General features: G+C 44.7%; 2 protein-coding genes across 2 annotated transcripts in view; one reads left to right on the top strand and one right to left on the bottom strand.

Annotated features, from left to right (window-relative positions):
- The window catches only part of brip1 (BRCA1 interacting helicase 1), a 63,942-nt gene extending 52,852 nt beyond the window's left edge, over window positions 1–11,090 (bottom strand). Inside the window, exons 1-8 of the mRNA XM_083636810.1 lie at window positions 11,044–11,090; window positions 10,656–10,763; window positions 9,875–9,986; window positions 9,386–9,607; window positions 8,690–8,838; window positions 6,991–7,134; window positions 5,559–5,590; window positions 4,374–4,470 (exon numbers count right to left, since the gene is read on the bottom strand). Coding sequence (XP_083492936.1) covers window positions 4,374–4,470; window positions 5,559–5,590; window positions 6,991–7,134; window positions 8,690–8,838; window positions 9,386–9,607; window positions 9,875–9,986; window positions 10,656–10,751 — 852 coding nt within the window. The 5' untranslated portion in view covers window positions 10,752–10,763; window positions 11,044–11,090. The remainder of the gene's footprint in view (window positions 1–4,373; window positions 4,471–5,558; window positions 5,591–6,990; window positions 7,135–8,689; window positions 8,839–9,385; window positions 9,608–9,874; window positions 9,987–10,655; window positions 10,764–11,043) is intronic.
- Window positions 11,091–11,644: 554 nt separating this feature from the next.
- dhrs13a.3 (dehydrogenase/reductase (SDR family) member 13a, duplicate 3) lies at window positions 11,645–16,973 on the top strand (the record flags this gene model as incomplete). The annotated part of the gene is made up of 5 exons (XM_083636363.1): window positions 11,645–11,771; window positions 13,999–14,117; window positions 14,775–14,898; window positions 15,818–16,144; window positions 16,607–16,973. 5 exons carry the CDS (start codon window positions 11,645–11,647, stop codon window positions 16,864–16,866), a joined length of 957 nt encoding a protein of 318 aa, XP_083492489.1. The 3' UTR covers window positions 16,867–16,973.
- Window positions 16,974–26,405: the final 9,432 nt, after the last annotated feature.

The following is a 26,405-nucleotide window of genomic DNA, read 5'->3' as shown; positions in this document are numbered from 1 at the left end:
TCTAAAATGCAAAAGTAACTTTGAAAGGATTTACATTTGGTAGGGAAAATGATCATACTTCAGACCCAATCCATAACCTTATAGGAACACTCTGCCCATTTTCAACCAGTTTTCTGTATCATTACAAAATCAGTAGTATATCCGTGTTACCATGACTAAAAAGCGCATTGAAAAACACGGTCAATACTGTCCATCATAAACCAAAGTTAGCAACAGTCTCCCAGACTCAGGCACGCAGCCCTGGTGAAATTATTTCACTGAGTGTATCAGACTCAGTACTTTGTGAACATTTTCCCCACATTTTAACAATACTGCAATAATAGTGATAAGCGCGATAATTTTGGTCACTATAATCACGATACGAAATTTTCATACCGTTTCATCTCTACTAAAGAGATGAAAGAAAAAATAGTGCTACAGTACTGACTGTATCACTGTAATAGTAATGCCATGAAATCATGCTGATTTGGGCAGATCATCCCAAACAACCCATCGGCCTCAAGATTCATTGTGAATTGAGAGTATTTACGCTGTACATATCGATATCATGGGCCGCACTCATGGTCAGATGATATCTTGAATGCTGCTAAGAAATATAGACCAGAGATAGTCCAGTGGAACTTAACTCCCTTGTCTTGGATCAAATCCCCCCAGAACCTTCTCTCATGTGAGTCCAGTCCACTACTACTATCCCACTACTATCTGAATGAATAAAGATGATAAAGGTAAGTGGACCTAGCCTGGTAAACCGCCCGTCACGTGAACTCACATTGCATTTGGTTCTCCGTGACGGTCTGGACCTGCACAGGCAGTTAAGATGATTGGTCGAGCCATGCCGGCTCGACGAATCAGCGGCGGCCGTAGGCGGGCTCTGGCTCGTCTGGGCAAGTAGTGGGTACATGGTCTTTGTAGTTCTTTTCACTCGTCAACATGGCTGCCGCCGTGGAAGTGACAGGCAGTGAATGAAATTGAATGTAACGTTCCCAATTCTATGTATTAAATTCTAAAAAACGACCCTCAACATTTGGGAAGGCTAAGCCACACAACTAGTTCGTTATAATCTAACTAAATGCTTCGAAGGTGACTTTACGACCGCGAGGACCCAATCAATGAATACCACGGAGATCATCCACAGGCACCTTCCGCGATCTGATTGGTTGAAGTTAACACCCACCAGCGGTGATAGACAGATGGGTCATCCAATCACCTGCCAAGTAGCTTGGACAAAGTGCCCGCCTCCGTCAGCGGGTCTGGTGACTTCAAACCCAGATCGACTGGTTTAGTGAAACCTATGTGGAGCTATACCGTCCATCTGGCAGCGTCAGGTTAAAGTGGACCAGCCTGTTAAATAAAAATAAAAAAATAAAATACTGGACTGTTCTTGGATAACAATCTCAATCAAATAAACCAGGAGCACAGAGATGGAGACATCCTGGACCTGGTCTTTGACTGAGAAGGTCTATGTTGACATCCTGGCACTGTGTACTATGTGACCGCTGGCATGGAAAGAGTAGGCCAACGTCAGGCACCTTGTCTACTGAAGGAGTAGGCCAACATCAGGCACCTTGTCTACTGAAGGAGTAGGCCAACATCAGGCACCTTCTTGTCTACTGAAGGAGTAGGCCAACATCAGGCACCTTCTTGTCTACTGAAAGAGTAGGCCAACATCAGGCACCTTGTCTACTGAAGGAGTAGGCCAACATCAGGCACCTTCTTGTCTACTGAAGGAGTAGGCCAACATCAGGCACCTTCTTGTCTACTGAAAGAGTAGGCCAACATCAGGCACCTTGTCTACTGAAGGAGTAGGCCAACATCAGGCACCTTGTCTACTGAAGGGTCTTCTCTGCTTCAGAGATGACTTGTGATATTATGCTGTTCTGACTAAATATAAATATCACATGCCTGGCAAACACATGTATCCCCAAATCCTCTACAACTGACCAGTATGATTATTACAAATAACAAATTAATGCCATTTTCATGTGGTGGATTTGCAACTTGTGTGCTGCTGGGGTATATCTGCAGCCAGGACCTCTGTGACAACGGGATGAGCAGCTCAACTTACCCAGCATGTTTGCCCATCAAATATTACAATGTGTGATGGAGTGGGGGCCAAAGAGAGCCCTTAGAGAGCTGTCTCTCAGAGTTAAGAGGGATAAGCAGCCCTGAGCCCATGTGAAAAATAAACAGAGGTGCTTGCTGGGGGCCCCCCCCAACACCAGTTCAGGTTACCTTTCTCCTCTGGAACAGTTACGCTCCGCAGCCTGGGCCCTGGGCCCCCCGATCGCCTTACCTGCTGCTGCCACATTAAATAGAGCCATCCAAATATCCTGCCCCAAGATGGCCAATAATTACTTATTCATCGGCAGGTGGGGGGGGGGGGGGGGGGAGAGGGGCAGGTTGAGGAGGGGGCGGGGTAGAAGGGGGTGGCTTAGATGAATAGAGGCCCTTGTCGAGAGGCAGCAGCAGGAAACAGCTGACACAAGGGTATCCTTTTACGCGCCTGCCCTCCCGAGATGCCGGGACAACAAGGTTTCAAGCCTGGCCCCGCAGCCCAGAGCAGACACCCCCTGGAAAGGAATGTTAGATAACTGGCGAAAGGAGGGCACACAGGGCACCGGCTCTGCGAGGAAAGCAGGAACATACCACCTCTTTCAGTGCCCGAACAATTCCACTGGTGTTGCTGCTTGGGCGACGCTCAGCGAGGAGAAAAAAGCCTGGCGCTTTCTCACTCAAACAATAACGTGACCCGAGAGACTCGGTGGGTCTTATGAACGCAGCATTTTGCAGGAAAACACCTGTACTGTATCCTCAGGTAGTGTGCAGGAACACACCTGTATCCTCAGGTAGTGTGCAGGAACACACCTGTATCCTCAGGTAGTGTGCAGGAACACACCTGTACCCTCAGGTAGTGTGCAGGAACACACCTGTACCCTCAGGTAGTGTGCAGGAACACACCTGTACCCTCAGGTAGTCTCAGGTAGTGTGCAGGAACACACCTGTACCCTCAGGTAGTGTGCAGGAACACACCTGTACCCTCAGGTAGTGTGCAGGAACACACCTGTACACTCAGGTAGTGTGCAGGAACACACCTGGACCCTCAGGTAGTGTGCAGGAACACACCTGTACGCTCAGGTAGTGTGCAGGAACACACCTGTACCCTCAGGTAGTGTGCAGGAACACACCTGTACCCTCAGGTAGTCTCAGGTAGTGTGCAGGAACACACCTGTGCCCTCAGGTAGTGTGCAGGAACACACCTGGACCCTCAGGTAGTGTGCAGGAACACACCTGTACACTCAGGTAGTGTGCAGGAACACACCTGTACCCTCAGGTAGTGTGCAGGAACTAGGGATGTTCATCAATTATCGAAAATCGATAATCGATCGTTAAGGATTGGAATCGATCCTGTGGCATTTGGATCGATTTTTTAATTATTAAAAAAAAAAAAAAAATTTTTTTTTTGGACTAGGTTTGGGTGGAATTCGTTCCTCCTCGCCCCACTCCATTGCACAGCCGACTAACGTGAGGTGGAGCTTCATATAGTCTCTAGTTTTCTGGCTGGGCATGGGCCTTTGTGCCAACAAAACTGTTTTAAACATGAGAAATTCACACCGGCATGCGCCGGGGACAGCAGTGTTGAAGAGGAGACACATTGAAATAAAGAGTTCATTGAGGAGAACACGTTGTCTTTCGTATTTTCTGCCATAGGCATTCATTTTGTTAAAAAAAAAAAAAAAAAAATGAAAATATTGAAAATTTTCTAAGTATTAATAAAATCGATAATCGATAATTGATCGTTAATTCTCACCGATTATCGATTTTGGAAAATTTTCAAAATGAACATCCCTAGCAGGAACACACCTGTACCCTCAGGTAGTCTCAGGTAGTGTGCAGGAACACACCTGTACCCTCAGGTAGTGTGCAGGAACACACCTGTACACTCAGGTAGTGTGCAGGAACACACCTGTACACTCAGGTAGTGTGCAGGAACACACCTGTACACTCAGGTAGTGTGCAGGAACACACCTGTACACTCAGGTAGTGTGCAGGAACACACCTGGACCCTCAGGTAGTGTGCAGGAACACACCTGTACGCTCAGGTAGTGTGCAGGAACACACCTGTATGCTCAGGTAGTGTGCAGGAACACACCTGTACCCTCAGGTAGTGTGCAGGAACACACCTGTATCCTCATGTAGTGTGCAGGAACACACCTGTACCCTCAGGTAGTGTGCAGGAACACACCTGTACCCTCAGGTAGTGTGCAGGAACACACCTGTACCCTCAGGTAGTGTGCAGGAACACACCTGTACCCTCAGGTAGTGTGCAGGAACACACCTGTACACTCAGGTAGTGTGCAGGAACACACCTGTACCCTCAGGTAGTGTGCAGGAACACACCTGTACTGTACCCTCAGGTAGTGTGCAGGAACACACCTGTACTGTACCCTCAGGTAGTGTGCAGGAACACACCTGTACCCTCAGGGAGTGTGCAGGAACACACCTGTACCCTCAGGTAGTGTGTGTGTGTGTGGTGGAGGTACTAAAAAAATCGATGTATATGAACAATTTCACTGACCACTCCACCTAGATGGAAATTGGCGGAATAGAGGGCCGAGGTCAGTGGCGTTACTGAATACCTCAGAGTATTCACAGGTAATGATACCCAGGCTTCTCTCTGCTGCTGTTTGCGATACTGCACTGCCAACACCTGAGAGATGGAAATCTCACACTCCGGGGGGGGGGGGAGCCGGTCGCAGGGCGCAGAGAGAGGCCCCGCTCTGCCGCGGGGCTGTGGGCCGGCTCTGTGTCACTGGCGCCTCTCGCTGGACGCCAATTTGCTCCTCATTCCGCGGCTTTGGAAAAGGGGCTCTCAGTCGGAATGCATTCCAATGAGGGTGGCGTCCGATGGCCAATACCCTCAGAAGACATGACACCCAACACGCCCTCCTCCCCGCATGACCACACCGTGGAAGGTAGAGGGGGCTGTCGAATATCTGCCCCTCCGAAGCACCTGTTTATCCCTCGGGCGCAGTAACCAGCGGGTGAACCGCATTCAATATTTATCCCCGTGGCTTTCACAGATCAGCGGCCCAAGCGAGGCAAACCCTCTTAATTAAAACTGGAGCTTGCTTCAAAGGGCCCCATTCAGGCCGTCAGTCAGCGCTCGCAGGGACAAAAGAGCCGGGGTCATGTAGCTTGCGGGGAAACCGGAGACGGTTCTGCGCTTTTTCGACTTCACTTTCCCCTCCTCCTCTTTTTCCACCTCCCACCGTCGTCCGACCTCCTCCTCCGCCGCCCGCCTTCCCAAAAATCCAAGCCACACACCTGTGAGGCCGTATTAAGATGCAGTTGTGGTGTGGGAGTTTGAGCCGTTCGGGTGGAGGAGAGCGGTGTAAAGAGCTTCTTCTTTGACTCGGGTTAGGAGCTTGTATAATGATTATGAGTAACCCCCGTTGGTTCTGTGTGGGACCATGCGGAGAACCTCGGTAACGTGGATTATTCACCGCCACCGCCACCGCATCTTGATACCTTTCACAGCATGGTGGTGGTGTTGTTACCTGATGCTCTTGGGTTTTGGGGTGGCTTTTGACTGCAGCAATGGGGTTCACACACAACATGCTCGACGTTTTCTTGTTAAAGACCCAGGAGGACGTTTTGCCAAAGTCCCTCACTTAATAGCAGAGAATGCGAAATTTGGCATGAAAGCTCTGTGGTAGCATATGGTCACCATCTGAGAGAACACATTTTCAATTTTGCCACAAATTGCCTTCGCTGCGTTCTACTTCTACTGTGCAATTAATTTTGAAAAAGGTCCGCCATGGAGCACGCAGCTGGCTCAGTCTGTTGAGTGTAGCAAAAACACACAACGTGAATAACAGGGTTTACCCTTTCCCTTATAAGTGATTCAACATTGATTTGACATTCATTTGGCTTAGGTGCTGTGCGTAAGCCAAATTAATGTCAAATCAATGTTGGTCTCCAGTCTGTCTTTAAGCTTTTTGGGGGTTGCTTATTTATTATCTTTTCCTTGTACACAGATATGGTCATTATTATAATAATGGTCCAAAATGATGTGAAATTGTTTTTTTTTTCCCCCTTCTTCTTTTTTGGAAGAACGTACAATTTTCTACCCCTAACCCCCGACACAGCACCTAAGCCTTCCAAAATGCCAGGGAAAACCCTTCTCAGTCAGTTCATGGCATTTTCCTGAGACCTGTCTTCTACATCGCACCACTGTCTGTCAACTATGATACATTTCTAGATAAATAAATGGATACATGGATAAATATAGAATATACTGAAGGACGGTGGACTGCCCCCACTGTCTATACAAATAAATAATAATAATAATAACTTTCAAATAATAATTAATCGCCAATAAACATGACACAGATTCCATACTGTCATTATCAACAACATCAACAGTTGTTTCACACACACACACACACACACACACACACACACACACACACACACACACACACACACACACACACACACACAGTGTGTATGCTTTCTGTAAAGGCTCACCTTTAACCACAGCCTCTGTCAATTGAGTGGAGTGTACTGCCACCCAGTGGTGATACTGAATGGCAACGACGCTGCTGATGTGGAGACTGGGATTGTAATCATAAAAACAAAACTACCAGCCTTCTACACCACTGAGACCACCAAGACCACGGTTCAACCAATAAATACGAGTTTTGCCAATATTTTGTTTCAATATTCGACATTTTTATATGTTAGATTTTTTTAAGGCCAACGCCAGACAAAAAAAAACAGTAAACCTACAAATGTTATAGTATGGCCATCGTGGTAGGAAAATAACGGGTGATTGAACTAATTTAACAGCTGATTACAATTAAACAACAACACACTCAGCCCAATGAGCTGTGTGTGTTGTAAAACACCCTACTGGTAGGAAATGCATATGACATGATGGGAACATTATGAATACTGGTCCACGATGCGTGTGTGGAGAGTACTCACGCAGCATGGTGAGGGCAGGCTGGCAAGATGGCTGCTCTGCTCCATTGTCCAACTGGGAGGCCCTGACTGCTTCCTCTCCACCCCTGGCTCGTCCTCGTCATCGATGAACACCACTCCCTTCTCCACACACCGCCGTTTATTGCCCTGTACAACATACATACCGTAAATTCCGGACTATAAGCCGCGGCTTTTTTCCCGTTTTTTGGCCCCTGCTGCTTATATAACGGTGCGTCTTATCTATGGATTTTTTCAGAAAAAAAAAAAAAAATACAAATAAAATCTCTCTTTTTTAGCACTCTTTCTAACTATAAATCCACTTCTGTTTTAATTTCCTCTCTTGCCCTCTTTTCACCACACCGCGGACACTGTGTGCACTGTAAAAATAAACAACGGTGGTGTTGTGTTATGTTGTTTTGTTGAAATGTTACGGTAATACGGTAAATGGGAGCTTCCTCAAACAGCCATCTCTTTCCCGACAATCCCCTCTGTGCGTGACCACTTACGGTAATTGGTAATTACGGTAAGCAAACGGCCACTCGGCCATCAACTCCCTCCCCCGACTACCAGGAGAAAATCACAAACTTCGGCGAATTCACACAAAGGAAGATCAAGGAATATTCCATCGAACCGGAGCAGATCATAAATATGGATGAAGTGCCTTTGACGTTCGACCTGCCACTCACTCGGACTGTTAACAAGAAGCGCCCTGGAGGATTCTTTCACCAAAAAAAAGCTTTGCTCGTTCTCGACAGCATGAGAACGAGCAGTAGAAGCAACACTCTCACTTACCATGGGGAAGGTACGCAGAAATTCACACGACGCAGCTTTCAAGTTGAAAGCAGTCAATCTCGCATTAAAAGAGGGAAACAGAGCAGCCGCGCGTAACCTGGGCATCGATGAGTCAATGGTGAGGCGTTGGACGGTGCAGCAGGAGGAACTGTCTCAGCACGGAATATTATAGGAGTGTGAAAACATCCACAATCACCAACGGGTTCCAAAACGCTGGACTGCTGCGGGATGAAGAGGATGACGCCGCCACAGCTGGCGCTGAGGGCCGTCAGAGGCTTCAGAGGCTGTTCGATGCCGACAGTGACGAAGAGGAGTTCGTTGGTTTTGAGTGACAATGAAGGAGAGAGGAGAGTGGTTGACGAAGCCACCCTGAACCTGTTCGTTTCCGACACTGAAGATGAGGACTTTGGTGGTTTCAGTACGCAGGAAGAAGAGGAAGACGAGGATTAGTGACTTGACTTCTCTGGTTACAGGTTTGCTGCACATATAGCCTATTGTTGTGTGATTTTGTCTGGGGATTAGTGACCTGACTTTTGTTTTGTTTTGTTGAAATGTTAATAAATGGGAGCTTCCCCAAACAGCCATCTCTTTCCCGACATTCCTCTCTGTGCACGAACCCTTTCATATGGTAATTAAACATCAAAACACCCGCGGCTTATAGACCGGTGCGGCTTATAGAAGAAAAAAATAGTCAATTTTGGTCCCGCGGCTTATAGACCGGTGCGTCTTATAGTCCGGAATTTACGGTACATACATACATTGTTGTAGCTGCTGTTTTGGACTAGACCACACTACTGTACAAAGGTGTGTGCATTTATATTCATGGGGTGGCAGTTTTAGTAGTCATAATACAGAGAGACAGACAGACAGACAGGCAGGCAGGCAGGCACACAGACAGACAGACAGTTACCTTGGCCTCAGCAGCGGGAGTGCGAATACGTTTTCTATCTGGTTGAAAGTCATCTTTCTCACAGTCAGAGTTCGTGGAAGACTGGAGCTTTTCAGACAGGCGAGAGGCTAACGACTGCTTCTTTGGCTGAAACTCCTCTGGTAAGGATGCTGAAACGGAGGAAGCGGCGCAACACACAAAACATGCATGGATTACATGCATGCATCAGAATCAGAACCAGAAGAAAGAAAGAAGGGATTCCTGAAAATATATACAGTATATACAAGAAGTGTACGCTGCATGAATTAACTCTTCAGAAATATACAGTCCAGTGTTTTCCTTCGGTTAGCTGGTTAGCTCAGGGCTACGCTGTGTGTGAGAAGCGCTGTGATCATCAGAGCTCTCTGGATGACAGGAAAGTATGAGCCATCGCAATGTATTGGCAAACACTAACTTAAGCTAGGCTATAAAGTTACGACTATGATCATTTATAGAGCAGGTATAGAGCGCCTGGCATGTCTGAAAAGACCTACCACACAGGAGAAAGTCATCTAAAGTTAGCCTCCGCCTGCTCTGTTTTTGTCAATTGTCAAATTCTAATTATCAAGGTGCCGTTGTGCTAAAGGAAAACAAGTGCAGGTTAGGCTAATTGTATCATTATAATTATATTGCTACTATAGTAAAAACTATGGATGGACTGAAAGATACAGTACTTACTAGGTTCCGATGCTGGAGGTGGTGGCGGTGCCAGTTCTTTCTCAGCTGACATAGTGAGGTCCACAACATCGGGTTTGGCTGCAGCTGTGGTGCAGCTGGCTTTGCTGTGACAGCTGCACTGACAGGGGGTGCTGGCTTCTTCTGACTTCTTAAAGTCGGCAGAGGTTTTACCCTCCAAGGGGCTTTCGCCCTCCAGAGGGCTTCCTCCTTGTTCGGCTTTAGCTGTAATCACACAATGAAATACAGAAATAACTACAAGTATCACAAACACATTACATATATTATAGATGTAACACATACGATCTTAATCAAAAGAATACACAACAGGGAAAACAGCCAAGTCAGTGTAAAAGACCATAATTATTTAATCTCCAATTGATATGTGCACTTAAAGCAATTTGCTTCGATTTACCTGACAAAATCAATAGGCCTACTGGGCCTTCACCGGAGAATTTCCCTTTGGTGTCAGTCAGAGCAAAGCAAACCTACCATACTGAGCCTGCTGCCAGGCCAGGGCCGAGCAGAGCAGAGCCAAGCTCTTCCCACTCCCTGTAGGACTCTCTAGCAGACAGTGCTGTCCATTCTTCAGGCCCCGTATAATCTGCAGGCAAAGTACCAAAGGTTTGGGGGACAACAATAAGATGAACAGTGTTAACATTAGCATTAGACCAGTAGACCAGTAGACATGCACATCCACCGAGGCTAGCTCTCTGGTGAAGCAGTTTGCAGTTGTTATTTTCCATTTTTCCTGACTGCTCAGCATTGTCTTCTTAGGCATTAACGATGAAGCCCAGACTGCCATCTTGTCACAAATAGTCAATACATATTTGTCCACCACACAAAAATAGACAAAGGATACACAAACAAGCATATATACAGCCTACAGATACATGGTTTTGGAACAGCATTGGTATTCACTTTTTTTTTGCATGGAAGTGGAAAAAAACATTACATTAGTTACTAAAAGGAGATCACATAAAATAAGCCTAAATGTGTGTGACTTTGTAAAGAGATAGTTCAGAGATACAGTAGTACATTTTTGATGTATTTGGTGCAGTCTGAAATATGTCAAGCAGCTATATCAGGCTATCTTGGCTCAATTGTTGAGTGTCTGTGGGATCAAATAACATAATCATGATCCCATAGGCATAAAGAATAATAAGGGGTCTCCTTTTTCCAAGCCTTGTCTGGGGGGAGGCCCACACTCTCAGACTTTGAAAACCCCCTGTTTTATAACACACAGATATGTTTGGTAAGGGTGCTTGCTCACTGAGTTCATCATGGCCAGCTGGGAAGGGTAAGCTTTGCAGGGGAAGTGGATCTTCACCCCTCCAATGGTGTACTCCACGGTGGGTGGTGCAGCCATGTTTATCCGTCCCTGGTCCACAGACATGTGCACGATTAGATGCTGAATATGTCTAACGTTAATAACTTCAAAATTAACGTTAGGTGACGTAACATAATACAGAAGCGGTCGACAGTGTGAGCGAAGAAACTGTCAACGTTAGAGCAATTCAAGTTCACTAATTAACCGAGAATGTCTTCTATTTAACGTAACGTTATATGCGTTACATTAGAAGGCTGTCAGTTGCGTGTCATGCCAATTTCTTAAAAGTTAAATTAACGTTCAAATCTATCTGTATGTTGGTGTAACCTACCTTGAGATAACGTTACTTGAAGGCTATCAACAGCTAACTGTTAGCTAGCGTTAAGTGCTACTAGCTAGCTAACAACAACGTATTCGTTAACGTAAATACGGTACTTTCTTTCCGCATGGTAGTCCGAAATACGCGTATAAATTGTAATGGTGATTCTAATGATGTGATAAGAAGAACAATGTATATCAATGAGCACACAGCTATATTATTATCTTCTTCCCGCCATGTGCTGCAAATGTAGTTGTCAGATATGACGTTTAACAGAGGTCAAGTTAGCCAGAATAAACAATATAACTTCCTGTTAGAGTTTCCGTAATAAAACCATTGTGTGGGTAAATAACAACACGGGATCTGTCTGTGGCAGTAAACCATAGTGATCGCGTGACCTCATAACCTCACAATGAAACAGAAAACCGCCTACAGACAGTACACCAGTGCCTATTCTTGTTTTGTATAGTGACAAATGTAATATATTTTATTTTGAAATCAAAATTGTCCAATTTCCGCTATTATTCTGTCTGTCTGACTGGCTTGAGATAGCTTGACGTTTATCCTCATAACGGAAGTTACGATTGTAAACATCCGAGGACACCGTGCAGCTATGTCGGTGTTGCTCTCTTTAGCGGCAGGAGTGATTGCCTTTTATATTATAGTTTACTATAACGTCTTCAGAGGAGGGCGGTGTACAAGCTCTGTGAAGCTGAAGGGGAAAACGGCCATAGTGACAGGTCTGCAGCCTTTTTCACTTACCACCACTGATGCTTACCACCCAATTCGCCCATTGTGTGTCTAAAATGCAGGAAGCAACACAGGTGCAGTCACTGTTCTTCTTGCACCTGACTGACCTGTGTTACTTCCTGCATTTTAGCAAGCTAACTTTGTATGGTTGACACGCAAAGGCTTTTGAAGCATAAACTAACTTAAAGGAGAACTTACCTCCAAAACACTTTTTTTCAGCTTTTAACCAATATATATGACTTTGGGGGTGATGTGTGAAGAATTCTGGTCAGAATTTCCACATTTGACACCAAACTGTTGCCATTTTACCATTTGTATCATTTTTCAGCAGCATATCTGGCATAAGCGCCCTCTAAGGGTCAAAGACTGCTTTTTTTTTTCTTTCTCAAATGAATGGGAGATTAGGAACACACTGACGTCACAGTGTTCCCAAAGACTATGGGATTTCAAGATAATTACTCCCCTACCCCCCTGTACCCTTTCAGCTCCTCAGAACTCCAAGCCTATTCTTATTGAAGTTTGCTCTTAAAATACTGAACCAAACGTCGTCAAAGTTGGCACATGTCTTAATTATAGTTAGTTTCCCGCTGAATGTGTCACTACTTTATTAATATCTTACCTGGATAAGCTCGAATGATGATGTATATATTATCAGTCTGAGTTGGAAGCAGCTGTCTCCAGCCAGGCAGGCGGGAGAGTCGTACTGTAAACCTCATGCACTAGCTCCAAGCTCCGCGGGCGCGCGCAGCAGAGCAGAGCTCTCTGTGCTCTGAGAGCAGAGAGAGAGCAGTCTGATATTTCCGCAAACAAATATGGTCGCAGTTTAGCGCACATGTAAAATATAACGCTATACTACGACGTGACAACGTGACAAAGCTTCTCTAAACACATCGGCTATCATATATTTCCCTGCATCCCTCCTACTGAGATTATATCGGTATTGATTTTGGACAGACTGAATGCGCGGAGGAGGAGGAGGAGAAATCTGCAGCTGTGCCCTGAGTAGCCCTGTGCCCGTCTGTGAAAAGCGTCCTGTCCAGTCGCACCTTCGCAAACAGATGCGGGATTCCCTCAATCCTGTACCCAATCTCATACTGTATTGAGCAGAAAAATCGCACAACAGCTATTTCTGTCTGTGTTTGTTTGTTGCTCCGTGAGGTTACAGAACGCCCCATGCATGCAGCAGGCTGTTTCGCCAGCCGGGGTCTGGCAGGAGGGAGGAGGCGCAGGCAGCCTGCACTGCGCTGAGAGGAAACTTTTGCACAACTTTTAACAAGAATCACGAAAAGCCCCCAAACTAAAATGAAAAAGGGACTATATGGCAACTTGGACGAGGGAATGACGTAGAGAAATCTCGCATTGTGTTACCCCAGAACGGGGGGTTTGTCATATTGTGCGGTGTGCTGCTGTAACGAGCCCACGTCACTTTGCTCTCGTAACGTAGTTTCCATAGAGATACATGCAGAAAAATAATTAAATTTCTAGTTCGCCACTGAATTACCAAATTGATATAACTTAAAACCATTTTGAGCAAAGCTGTTTCCAAACAGGCCACCAGCGTTGGCTAATTGTTGATATTTATAAAGATATTGCCCCTCTCAAATAAATTATTTTTGAGGCAGGAGGCAAACTGTAATGGCGTCGATTTCCGAAAAAAAATCTGGACTTGAACACAGTCAAAGAGCCTAGTATAGACAAGAGCATATGTCATTTCTTGGTTTTTTCCATAGGTATTTTCAAATCACTGTTCTAATACATATCTAGGGGGTAAGTCCTCCTTTAAGAGTCCTCAATTCAGCATACATCCCATAGACCAGGCAGCTCTTTCTCCAGTGAAATTACAACTGGTCCGCATGTTAAAGCAATGTGAACCCGTTTTTTAAGCACCCTCATAGGGGTGAGATTTTATTTAGCCGCAGAATCTAACAATTTGTTGTTTTATGTGTTCAAATAAACCAGGCAGCATGAACTCAATGCACTTTGAATGGAGTTTGGCCTAAGTTTATCTCCATAGTAGAGTTGTGTAAGTGCTTCACTTGACAGGTGCTGTGTGTGTGTGTGTGTGTGTGTGTGTGTGTGTGTGTGTGTGTGTGTGTGTGTGTGTGTGTGTGTGTGTGTGTGTGTGTGTGTGTGTGTGTGCATGTGTGTGTGTGTGCGTGTGCGTGCGTGTGTGTGTGTGTGTGTGTGTGTGTGTGTGTGTGCTGTGTTCCTCTTCAGGGAGCAACACTGGTATCGGCAAGTCCACAGCTCTGGATCTGGCCAGAAGAGGAGCCAGGGTCATCCTAGCCTGCCGCAGCAAGGAGAGAGGCGAGGCGGCTGTTTTTGACATCCGAAGAGTAAGAGACACAGCCACAAACATACTCATTTCATCTCCACTTATTATACTGGATTGGGTCGAGGTAGACTCTCGTGCAGAGTTGGTGCAAACGTTTGCACCACCCACCATCAGCAAAACATACATGTAGGCTATCATCCACCCACATACTGTTCAAGGCATAGCACAATTTGATCTGGAAAATACTAGCAGCAATCAAAATATTCCCTCATCCCCTTTATACAGTTAATTCTATTTAATCTACTGCCCTTGTAATTATCCAATTGCCATTTAATATTCATTGTGGTCAACATATACAATTCAGCTCCCAATGATTAATTGAGTGACTGATGTTTGGCCCACCTGAGGTCAGGTGACAGATCAAAGTACATGTCATTTAAAGTGGCAGCAGGTGCTATCAAGTGCATGAGCAAGGCAATTATGCACACAAGATTAGCGCACACAGATATGGCAAACAGCAATCTTTCTGGTATCATATCATATGAAAACTTTTGAAAGTAACACCTATAAAAACCTCAGACCACATAATTTGACATTTAATTTGATCACAATTCATAGCAATTGCAATATTGAGCAATTGCTTTTTTGTCACTGTTGTGCAATTGTAATAGATATAGTTATTGCACCGCCATTCTTATCCAAACATAATGTCCCTCAGGAGAGTGGCAGCAGTGAGGTGGTGTTCATGCAGTGCGATCTGGGCAGTCTGAAGTCTGTCCGCTGCTTTGCTGAAACCTTCCTGAAGACTGAGCCCAGACTGGACCTGCTCATCAACAACGCAGGTGACCATGCTGAAAGAGCACGCAATATTCTTTTTTTCGTGGTCAAGTTGAACATGATAAAGCATGCTAGCATTTTACTACATATTTGCAATCAAATTATAATCTCAAACATTTTCATGTAAATAAATGTCTGTTAAAAGAACACCGATTTTCAACCAGCTTTGTATTATTACAAACTCAGTAGTATATCATTTGTGCATGGATGACATCACTGGTCCGCAACTTAACTCGAATCAACTCTCAATAACTGTCAAACTAAATGAATGACTGCAAAACTGTTTACAGTTTTCTGATATACTACTCATTTTGTAATGATATGCTGGTTGAAAATCGATGGAGTGTTCCTTTAAGTCACTATCTATCTGATAGTGAGTGTTAACACAATGGTGATTGAGCATATAGCCCATTGATGGAAGCCTTTACATTTTCAGTATTGCAGCATTTATTAACTTGGTGTCTGTGGTGATACGGGGTGGGCGGAGCTAACACAATAGACTCACTCTGTAGGTTACTGTAGGTTCACAGGGTGAGCGGAGCTAACACAATAGACTCACTCTGTAGGTTACTGACAACTCTGTGTGAGGTTGGATAACAAGCTACTTTTTTCTGGTCTCTGTTAGCATTACGGGTGGTTACTATGGCCCAACAAACCGACTAATGTCACATAATTATGCAACACTGTTGGGATCTCACCTGCAATTACCGCTCATCGCCATGGGTGTCACCCAAGAGAACAAAACTGAAATCTTAGAGATTAGCACTACTTGCATGCACCCTATACCTGTGATGTCGATCATAGTATAAACATTTGAACCAATTAGATCCAGTCATTCTGACGGTTATTGCCCTATGACCGAATGCCACATCACTTTCACATAAGTGATACAAGCACCAATCAAATCCCCACTTTCCCATCCAGGTGTGATGGGTCCCGGGCGCACTGAGGATGGCTTTGGCATGGCCTTCGGGGTCAACCACCTGGGTCACTTTCTGCTCACCAACCTTCTGCTGGAGCGGCTGCAGCAGTGCGGCCCCAGTCGCGTGGTTAACGTTGCTGCACTGCTGCACCGCTTTGGCACCATTGACTTTCCTCTGCTAGATTCCCAGAAGGACTTGTTGTCGGGCCGGTCCCCTTGGCACAACTTGAAAGCTTACTGCAGCAGCAAACTGTGCAATGTGCTCTTCACCAGAGAGCTGGCCAACAGGCTGGAGGGCACCAGCGTCACCTGCTACAGCCTCCACCCAGGTCAGTGTCACCGCCATGCTTTAGTATATACTATAAACTGAAACCATGTCGTCAACTTTATAGGATTTCAGTTGATGTAACATGCCCTTTTGGTGGCTATATTGGAGGGCTACTTACATTTCGTTGCTGTTTTTGACTGGGAACTGATCGTTTTGTCTGATACATCTGATCCATTTTGTGCGTAGATAATGTCAGCTTATGTCAGATAATGCCAATATGGGTTTTTCAATGGCCAGCCGATTAGATGTATAATGCAGATATCATGTTGTTTTGCATCTGATAAAATATACAACAATTTAATAATAACAAATGAGACACAATATTGCTTAACTTAAATGGACATTTATTTAAGACTATATATATATATATATACCGTATATACAGTATATGGAAGAATGCCAGCATTAGACGTCTATTCTGTCCTTCCATCAAATACACCAGATCATGTATGTTCTTCCACAGGAGTCGTCTATACAGAATTGTGTCGCCATATGAGCCTGTGGCAGCAGCTCCTCTTGAGGCCCGTGGCCAGGCTCTTGTTCCTGGACCCCGATGCGGGCTCTCAGACCACCCTGCACTGTGCCCTCCAGGAGGGCCTGGAGCCCTTCAGCGGACGGTACTTCTCTTCCTGTGCACTGCGTGAAGTGGGTGTCAAGGGGCGCGACGACGCCGTGGCCAAGAAGCTGTGGGAAGTGAGTGAGAGACTCACTGGCTTATCCTAAAAGACTGAATCCTAATCCACAATTATTTTTTTATGCAATTTTGAATTTCTGTCATTCTGTGTTAAAATGAAAAATCTTCAGAGGAGTGTGTGCCTTATAGACCTCTATTGGCCTCCGAGGTTCAAGCTGTGGACTGTGTTTGTGAACGGTCTTTTGAATTATGATGGGACATTTAACACAGTATTACTTTTTTTAATCTGTCACATTCTTCCATCTTCCATAAAGGGACATCATGAGAGGTGAATGAGGACACTTGTAGTTATTCCACGTTTTCTCAATGCAGCACATCTAGGAATACTCCCTCAGTCCTGATTCCTATCGCGTATCAAATTCCAGTCACTCACGACATTCACTTTCTCATCATAACTAGCCCTACTCAGGATCAGTGTTACTCAAAAAAGTAATATATTATTTACACATTACTTAAAAAAACAAGTAATGCCTTACTTTACTTTACTCCCTGGAGAAAGTAATTTCTTACACTACTACTCGTTACAATACTTTTGCGTTACTCAGCAACATTGGCTGAGGTGCATTGCCACCTAATTGCCAGTCAACAATATAACATGAAACCTTACATAGAGTATGCCCATATCAGCACACATCCCTATCCCAATAAGGATATACACAATATCTCACTCCTCCCTGTACCTCCAGCCCATCCAATCTAGTTGTGTTGCGTAATTGAGTGCATGAAAAAGCTCTGCACGTTGTTTTCCCTTTCCATAATCCTGCAGATAATTGAAGAACCTATGTAATGCAAGTAATGCCTTAAGTGTTTGTAACTGTAATGTGATTACTGGCCTTAGGGACTCTAGACTCAGCCCTCAGTCTTAATCCGTTTCACTCCTGAAAGACTGAGAATATTACTATTTAAATCTTTGCATAACGTTAGGTGGCGCTGTTGGAAGCCTTGCATCGGAGAACCAATCATGAGTGTTGTGGACGGGCCTGCTTTCTGGGGGCAGTGACGCTCATGCAGAACCCGTGTCTCGCAAAACATCGCCGCGTTTGCGGAGAAACATATTAATCACTTAGAAACAAACATAACCTGTTAATAGGACGTGTTTCATCCGGCCCCGGCGGCTAGAGGTCTTTCCCCCAGTGATAAACCCGACTCCCAAGGCTAACGTTACAGAGCCTGCTGATGACTTCACAGTAGAAAGCGGACCACTTCCGCGTAGGAAACATTATTGTAAAATAAACAACAGGTATAAACTCTCTTTGCAGCACATCAGTGTCTTGCTCTATATTGGAACTATGAAACATTGCATTGCCGCTACCAAATAAAATTCTAATAATAAATGTAGGCGTGTCTGCTGCCGGCCGTTCTCGCCGGGCTCGGAGACACAGTTTCTGACAGTGAAATTCCCAGACGTTTGGTGGCGCAGCTCACCAGACGTCTGGGAGCCGAGACTATAGGGACTCTAATGCCTTACACACTACTCATTACTGACAAATGTAATGTGTTAACAGTAATGCGTTACTTTGTAATGTGTTTACCCCCAACACTGCTCAGGATAAGTCTGCAGAAAACCCAGAAGAATGTATATGTGGCACAGTATTGTATGTATATTGATATTGTTTACAGCAATGCTTTTTTATATACAACACACTTTTTGTTCAAGGGAAACTTGTGCTGCAAGGAAAAGGCAACAGGTAAATATTTCACTTGAAGACCTTAGTTTTTTTCCCATGGTTGTCTGCACCTAAGGACAAATATCAAGCAAGAGTTCCTGGATTTTCTTTTCTTGAGTCTATTGTGTCACAATACCCTGATGGTTGTTTTCGTGGAGAACCAGTTAATTGGCCATCAGCTACAGAGACACAGACATCCAGGACAAAATGTTTTAAATGGCCCTGTACATGGTGGTTAATTGTCGCCTTTGTATCACAATAGAGTTCACAAGAGTTCTTGGATTTTCTTTGTATCACAATACCCTGATGGTGGTTTTGCAGACAACCTGTTATGGGCCATCAGCTACATTGAGACACAGACGTCCAGGACAAAAAGATGAAATTGCCCTGTACATGGTGGTTAATTATCCTATTTGTATCACAATACCCTGATGGTGGCTGTTATTGGCCATCAGCTACATTGAGACACATTATGTCCAGGACTGAATGGTGTAAATTGCCCTCTCTTACACACAATGATGGTTAGAGACGGGAACTCAACAACTTCCTTACAACAATAAATAAATAACCGACATAAAACCACTCTGAAATCCTCCTATTTTGAGATAAAAAAAATGTGACTCAGACTGTCACCTAAAGGTGACTAATTAGCATCCCTGCATTGAAGAAAGTTCAAATACCGGTACTCAGAATACAGAATGCAAGAGAAACAACTGTGCAGTTATGATGTATTATGCACCCTATAATATACAGTAAACACGACTCTGGATCTGACAAACACTGGACTGGTATAAATATGAATACATTTGGGGGGTTTATCTCACAGTCGTGTATAAAAAGCAGACGAAATTGGATAATTGGATGGATTCATATTTTACTTTTATTTAACCGGGTAAAATCACCTGAGAACCAATTCTCATTTACAAGGATGACCTGGCCAAGACGCCTCAGCAACATATAAAACAGTCAACACAAAATTGAAATATAAGAAAAATAAAAAGAATATTATCAGAAGGCAAAACACTGATTCTGCAGCAGTCAACCTGCTTTTAGGCCATGTGCAGGATAGAAATGGCGACTTGCACAGTCACATTTGTGCAGATATCAATGTCCTTCCATCGCTACATGGATGCATGTTCTCTGTTTCTTCAACTCTTTGGCTGCGCCCATCGCTCTCTCACGCTGCAGCGCACAGAATGCAATCGCTGCAACAATCTTTCTCCGCTGGACTCTTTGTGCAAGAAGTATCTCTTCTTCGCATCTTCTTCTGCTTGCACGTAGGCTATCACGTACATTTCCAGTTCCGCACATTTCTGCGTTGCCGATACTGTGTGAGTAAGTATTGTAGGATCAATACCATCACAACGGGGTGCTGGGGGGCGAATTCCCGGACCACCTCAAGAATAAGGGGCGCTTTACATGAGGACAGTTTCTGGAAGAAACGACACAATAGCGTTTCCTTCACAGCTTCTCCCCGTTTACATGAGCGCTGTTGAATTTTTAAAACGCCGTAATGTACATGCCAGGTCGCTAGGTGGCAGTGTGATGGTCAACGGGCAACCACACGTGCATCGTGCACACGCCATTCGCAAAGTTGTCCCACCAAGCGCTTGTCCTGCCAAAGGCCCGGTCCTGTGCGTGGTCCTGTTCCTCCTGCTCCTCTAGCCGTTTCTTCTCTTGCTGCTCATACTCCTGCTGCTTTTCCCACCATTCCTGTTGATGAAAGAATTGTATTTAACAGAATTTTAAATACATAATGATAAAGCCCATAGGCCACAACCAAGCATTTCACACAGGCAGGCACCACGGCAGGCACAAAATCATTATTTTAACAGCTGGTTCTTGCACCATTTTAAAGTCAAATTTAATGCGTTTTAAGACTTTTTAAGACCTCAACAAATATAATTTAAGACCCCAAAAATGTCCAAACTCGAAACACTTTCTATTATAGAAAATAGACAACTTAATGACTGCTGCTCCAGACTGCCACAAATGTAGTGACTGAAATTGTGTAGCCTATATGTATAGGTTGATCTGGTTAACACATAATACAGGTACAGTAAGAAGGAACAGGGTGGGAGGCAGATGGCTCAAAAGAGTTGAGAAAATGTATTCACAGGATTCTTTTTTAAACGTGATTGGGCAAGTCTAGACAGTTGCAATTGTTCAGTGTAAGTACCCTATTTTGGGATGGAAAAGTTGACCTAAGGTGACTAGTTTGTATCCCTGATTTAAAAAAAAACACATACCATAACAAAGAAACACACACACTACCTCCATTCGTTGTCCAAAGTCATTTCTGTGAATCTTCTTGAGCACTCGGGACAGCTCTGGCCAGAACTTTTCAGGGTTCTTCTTCCTCCTCTTCATCGGGGTGCTGCTAGTACACGCCGACTCTAACAACAACAACAACAACAGTAGTTACAGAGCCAGCTGGCATTAAATTTGTTAGCAGTTACCCATTTGTAGTAAGGAGGACATCACACGAATAAATACACGTGACGAGCAATAAAAGTGGAATTGTATCTTACCTGTAAGGCCACATAAAAACGATGTGTCTTTTATCGACACGTCGGTTGAAATTGGCTCCTCGGTGCCTGGTCCACTCGAGTTCGTCTGGGCCTGGGGGGGCAGGGGACTTGAGGAGGTTGACAGGCCACTCGATGTCGCGCACGTATGACTACTCCCCCATATAGCCTCACACCCATGGCCGTAACTAGCTATGAGGACGGGGAGGTCCGGACCTCCCCTAATATTTCAGCCTGCAAAAAAAAAAAAAAAAAAAAAAATTTTTTTTTTTTTTGCAGGCCAGGCCAGGCCAGGCCACTCACTGAACAGCAGGCCAGGCGCCGCCTACTGGTTTACTAGTGGTTTTATTACTTTATTCAGGTTTAAAGTGGGTGCATCTCATTGTAATCATGCATGATGCCAATTGCCAAGCTCCCGAAGTCAGGTATGCAGGTGGCTATATGCATGGTTTCAGTTTCATGACCCAATAAGTAACAAAAAGAGGTGGTGTAAAGTTAAAAACAACATAATATATTTTATTTTATTTTTCAATCGTTCCTATCAGGAATAAATAAATGTCCCTCTGTATGTTTTTTTTATTATCGATGATGACTTTGTGTGTTGTGTACGGCTTGGGTTGTGTACCTGTGTTTGTAGGTGTCATTTTGATATGAATTTGGCTAAAACAGTTTGTGTTTGTTAGTTACAATTATGTTGACAGGAGAGCTGAGCAGGTGGTGACATGAAAGAGAATATACTGAATAATGACATCACAACAGTATAATCCTAATGTTGATTTAAAATGATATATTACTCTAAATATGGCTAAAAAAGGGGGGGGGGGAACTCAATTTTTTTTCCGCCTCCCCTTGCTGGACCTCCCCTATTTCGGAACCCTGGTTACGGCCCTGCTCACACCAGCTGAAATATGGCCACGTTTTGCGATCTCTACCACTTTGGTTGTTGTGGTCGACAATCTGGTGGTATTGCTTCTTCAGCGACTTCAGCTTGTTGTTGACCTGTTGTTTGGTGCGGTGCACGCCGCGCTCACAGAGCCGCCTCGTCATCTGCTCATAACGGTACGTGCACATCTACAATGGCAAATTCGCTTTTCCGCTGTGTCGCAGCGTTTTGTGGGCGTGCAAACCAGCTTCCAGCTTGGAGCTGTAGCCTGTAGAAACGTTGTACACAGGAGGCTGGGGGGAGGAAATGTGTAGGAAGAGCTGTCATTGGGTAGCTTCAACGAAAGGTCCCGCCCTAGTCCCGCCCCGCGAGCGTGAAGCTGCTCGGAGACAAGCCGCCTCTAGTCTGCGACAGTGAAACGCTGTGGGCGGTTCCAGCGGCAGGGGGCGCGAGGCAAATGGACCAATCAGACACGGAAATAGAGCAAGACAGCCTATCAAGATGCAGCGTCAAAGCGGCTTTTTCAGGAGGCAAGCCGCCGAGCGCTTCATGATGTGCACGTACCGTGACAAACACGCGAGTCCCGCCTCGCCGTTCCTTCAATCTGCCTATTCAATCGGCCTATTTCAGCCTCCGATATTATGGCCAGCAGTTCACGGATCTCGTGGTCTCTCCACCAGTAGTTCGCTACAGCCATTGTCGTTCGTCGTTGTTAGTGTCTTCAGTAACAAAAAGAAAAGTACTAGACTACCAGAGACCAGTCTATGCTTTGCTGGGTTCGCGCGCCGCATTCGCATGGTGGCTACGTCATTAACACCCCCGCCCACTCGCTCAGCTCTTGGCTGGTAGCTGTGTACTGTTAGCGAATATAAGAAGTTCCGGTGAGATTTTTCAAAATATTTAAAAGTAAAAGAACGATTCTGCACAATTATAGTCTCTTAAAACAGACTGTCTCATCTACATCCGGCGAATGCAGCACATGGCGGAAGCATATGAAAATTGCGGAAGCCAACTCGTCTGTTCTAAGAGACTAGCACAATTATAGAGCAGACAGGGAAGTCTTAAACCGGAAGTCTTATATTCGTTTATTGAACAGCTCCGCGATAGCCTTCCACGCAGCCGTCAATGCGTTATCTACTACACTGCACAGTGCACATATGGCACCGTATTAACTTATTAATATTGTAACGGATCGGGTATTCGTTACAAGGAACCGGAGACTTGAAGTTGGTACAGGCTTTTATTCTCTGGCTTCACAACAGATCCTAGCCGCTAGCTTCGCTGCTAGCTCTTCATGCAACCACCGGTCAGCTCGCCCACATGGCCTGACTGCCTTCCGCCCCGGCCGCTGGTCACATATATCCCCTTCCCCCTAGGAACACACCCACACATATCAGTTCCTAGTTAACACACGGAAACCCCACAATACGTGTAACACCGATTCGCTACAATATGTTCGTTACTGTACTTGCACTTATGATCCTGCAAGTCCATCCGCCGTTTAACAAAATGCAAAACCCTGCTTCTTGGTGCACTGGAAGAAGCGCGCAAAAATACCACACACTGAAAGTATCTATCTCTCTCTCTCTCTCTCTCTCGCTCTCTCGCTCTCTCGCTCTCTCTCTCTCTCTCTCACACACACACACACACACACACACACTTGTCTGTCTGTCTGATCTGTCTGTCTGTCACACGCACGCAGGCACACACACACGTGCAGATTCTACGGTGCAGATGTTGAGTAGAAGTGCATTTTACTTACTATTATTACTTAGCCTACTAAATACTGTTATTTCCATCACTAATTTATTGTTTCAAGTAAACCGGATGATATCTATCTATCTATCTATCTATCGATCTATCTAGTAAGGCAAAATAACATTTTGCAGAATAGAATAGTATAATATAGTTATTTCATCTATAGTCAGCAATGACTAGATAGATAAATAGACAGACAGATAGATATGGGTTCAGCTATACAAAGGACAATGTCTCCCTCTGTTGGAGTGCTTTGTTATTCACATTTTTCAAAAACAATTCTCCCACTGAGGAGGAGGATATTGGCAGCACTGAGATACATTTCAAGATGTTTATTGTCACTCCGGTTGTACAAGTACACTCATGTGAAATTCTTAGGCCGGGAGGCTCCACAGGACATCAAATATAAGCAAAAAGCAACACGTGATAAATATCAAACATATTAAAAAGAACAAAAACACACATTCAATAATAGTATACATTTGAAAAGAGAAAAACAACAATGAAGAACACTAACAATGGCAGTGCAAGGTGCTACAATGAAATAAATGGTGTGAGATGTAATATTTTTTAGTATTGCACTTAGTCAATATTACAATCAGTCAGTCATATTGCACTCCAAACTTGTACAAGGGTGTGTGTGTGTGTGTGTGTGTGTGTGTGTGTGTGTTATTTGTTATTTGTTGAGGAGTCTTATGGCCTGTGGGAAGAAGGGGCAGAAGGCTGAACAGGCTGTTGTGCAGGTGAGTTGGATCCTTGATGATGATTACAATACATAGGCCTACACAAAACATTGATGATATACCCACAATAAAAGTGGCAGTGCAATGTATCTAAAACAGTGGCCATCAAAAATAAATTACGATCCTATTTAAAACTGAACCTGGGCTATTGGAGAACACAGAGACATCTTACGGATGTCATCCAGTCACCAAAAGTAGACAATACCAAGTTGAATCCCCCCCCCCCCCTTTTTGTTGTTGTTGTTGTTGTTGTTGTTGTGGTGTGGACAGATATCTCATATTAGTCTCTACATTCTCCCTAGAATTACCCTGCACATGTCTTGCTGTGATTCCTCTGTGTATGTCTCTCTGGCATACTGTTTTCACTTTAGCTTCATCACACAAGCATTTACCAATAGCATTTGGAGCAAATTAAGGGACCCCACAGCATGTTGTGACCCAAACTGGAAACGGTTTGCCTCTGCTCTCTCTGCAGAGTGTCGTCCTCCCTCACAAAGACACGTGTGGCTCAGAGTGGGCCGGGGGAAACAGCGTTTGAACAGTGGTCTGAGTTGGGGCCTGGAGAGTGACAGATACTGCTGTACATACAGGCCAATGTCTTCAGCATCCAATTCAGAGCCTGCTCGATGGTGACAGAGATGGCGTTAAAGAGAGGGTAAGTGCAACAGACTCCGAGGAGCATCAGCAGACAGTTGGCCACCTGGTATAGCTGGCTGCCTTCGCGGTGCCCCCTCTGGCTGCTCACAAAGTCCCCAAAGCCCACTGTACTAAAAGCCACAAAGCAGAAGTACAGCGACTCCGAGTAGCTCCAGCCCTCCATGGCTGAGTAGAGGGCGGCAGCTCCGCACGCTACCACCAGGGCGGCAACGAGGAGGACGAGTGTGACTCCTTGTTTCTCCCACCTTCGTTGCCTCATGTCCTCCTCTCCCTGAGTGTGGCCTGCTGCTGTGCAGAAACCAGTGTCGTCGTGTTGCGTTCTCCTCCTGTGGCACCAGCATATGAGGAGGCCCAGAAATGTGACGAGTCTCTCCAGGAAGAGATTGAAGAAGAGCATGGTTGCTGAGCATCCTAGCAAACCGTAGAGAACAAGCAGGACTTTGCCCGTGGTGGTGGATGGGGGGTTGTCATTCCAAATCCTGTCAGAATGACATTAGGTTAAAGGTCCAATCTGTGATATTGCAGACACTGTCCTGTTACGTCATTTATGGTTTTCTCTGAAATGTATTGTTTCAGCATTTCATGCAATGGCTAAGAGTATATGACAATTTGTTTACCTCTCTAATGTTTAAGTTTGGTGTAAATAAAAAAGAATTGTTTGAGTTGTGATGGTTTATGACAGCATAATCATCCACAATTAGAAATGGCTTAATGAATATTAATCTATAAATAAATAGCCTACAAAAATAAATACATGTATAAAATATGCAGAGAAGGTGCGCCCGGCCCAGTGGCTCACCTGGTAGAGCATATACCATAATGGCTTAGTCTTTCCTGCGGCCGGCCCGGGTTCGAATCCAACCCACAGCCCTTTGCCACATGTCATCCCCTATCTCTCCCCCTAACCTTCTGTCTGCTAACTGTCCTATCCAATAAATGCAAAATGCAAATAATTAAATAAATAAATAAGATAAACTAAAAATAAAAGTGAAGTTTGTGAAGTGAACCGAGTTCACTAAGAGTCCATGAAATGTCCACATCTGCTGCGAGAGTAGCGCAGTATGAGAACTATGCTATATGTATGCTGTGTAAACTAATTTTATCATCCTCCTCATCATCCCTGTCTCAGAGTTCAGACAGATAAACTCTGTCACGGACTATAGGGGCTGTGCATGATGTCATGTCTGATAACTTGAGAAAAACAAGAATGACCCCTGGTTTACTGAGGTCTGACAGCTCAGCTCGACCATAGGTAGGCCATACATTTTGGGTGGTTCGCTTTATTCTCGAGGCATGGATGAATTGACTTATTCCACTGTTGAGCTCACAGCC

This window comes from Poromitra crassiceps, assembly GCF_964638095.1.
Source record: "Poromitra crassiceps genome assembly, chromosome: 5".
Lineage (NCBI taxonomy): Eukaryota > Metazoa > Chordata > Actinopteri > Beryciformes > Melamphaidae > Poromitra > Poromitra crassiceps.
Note: the sequence above shows the minus strand (reverse complement) of the source record. Positions and strands in the feature narration are given on the sequence as shown.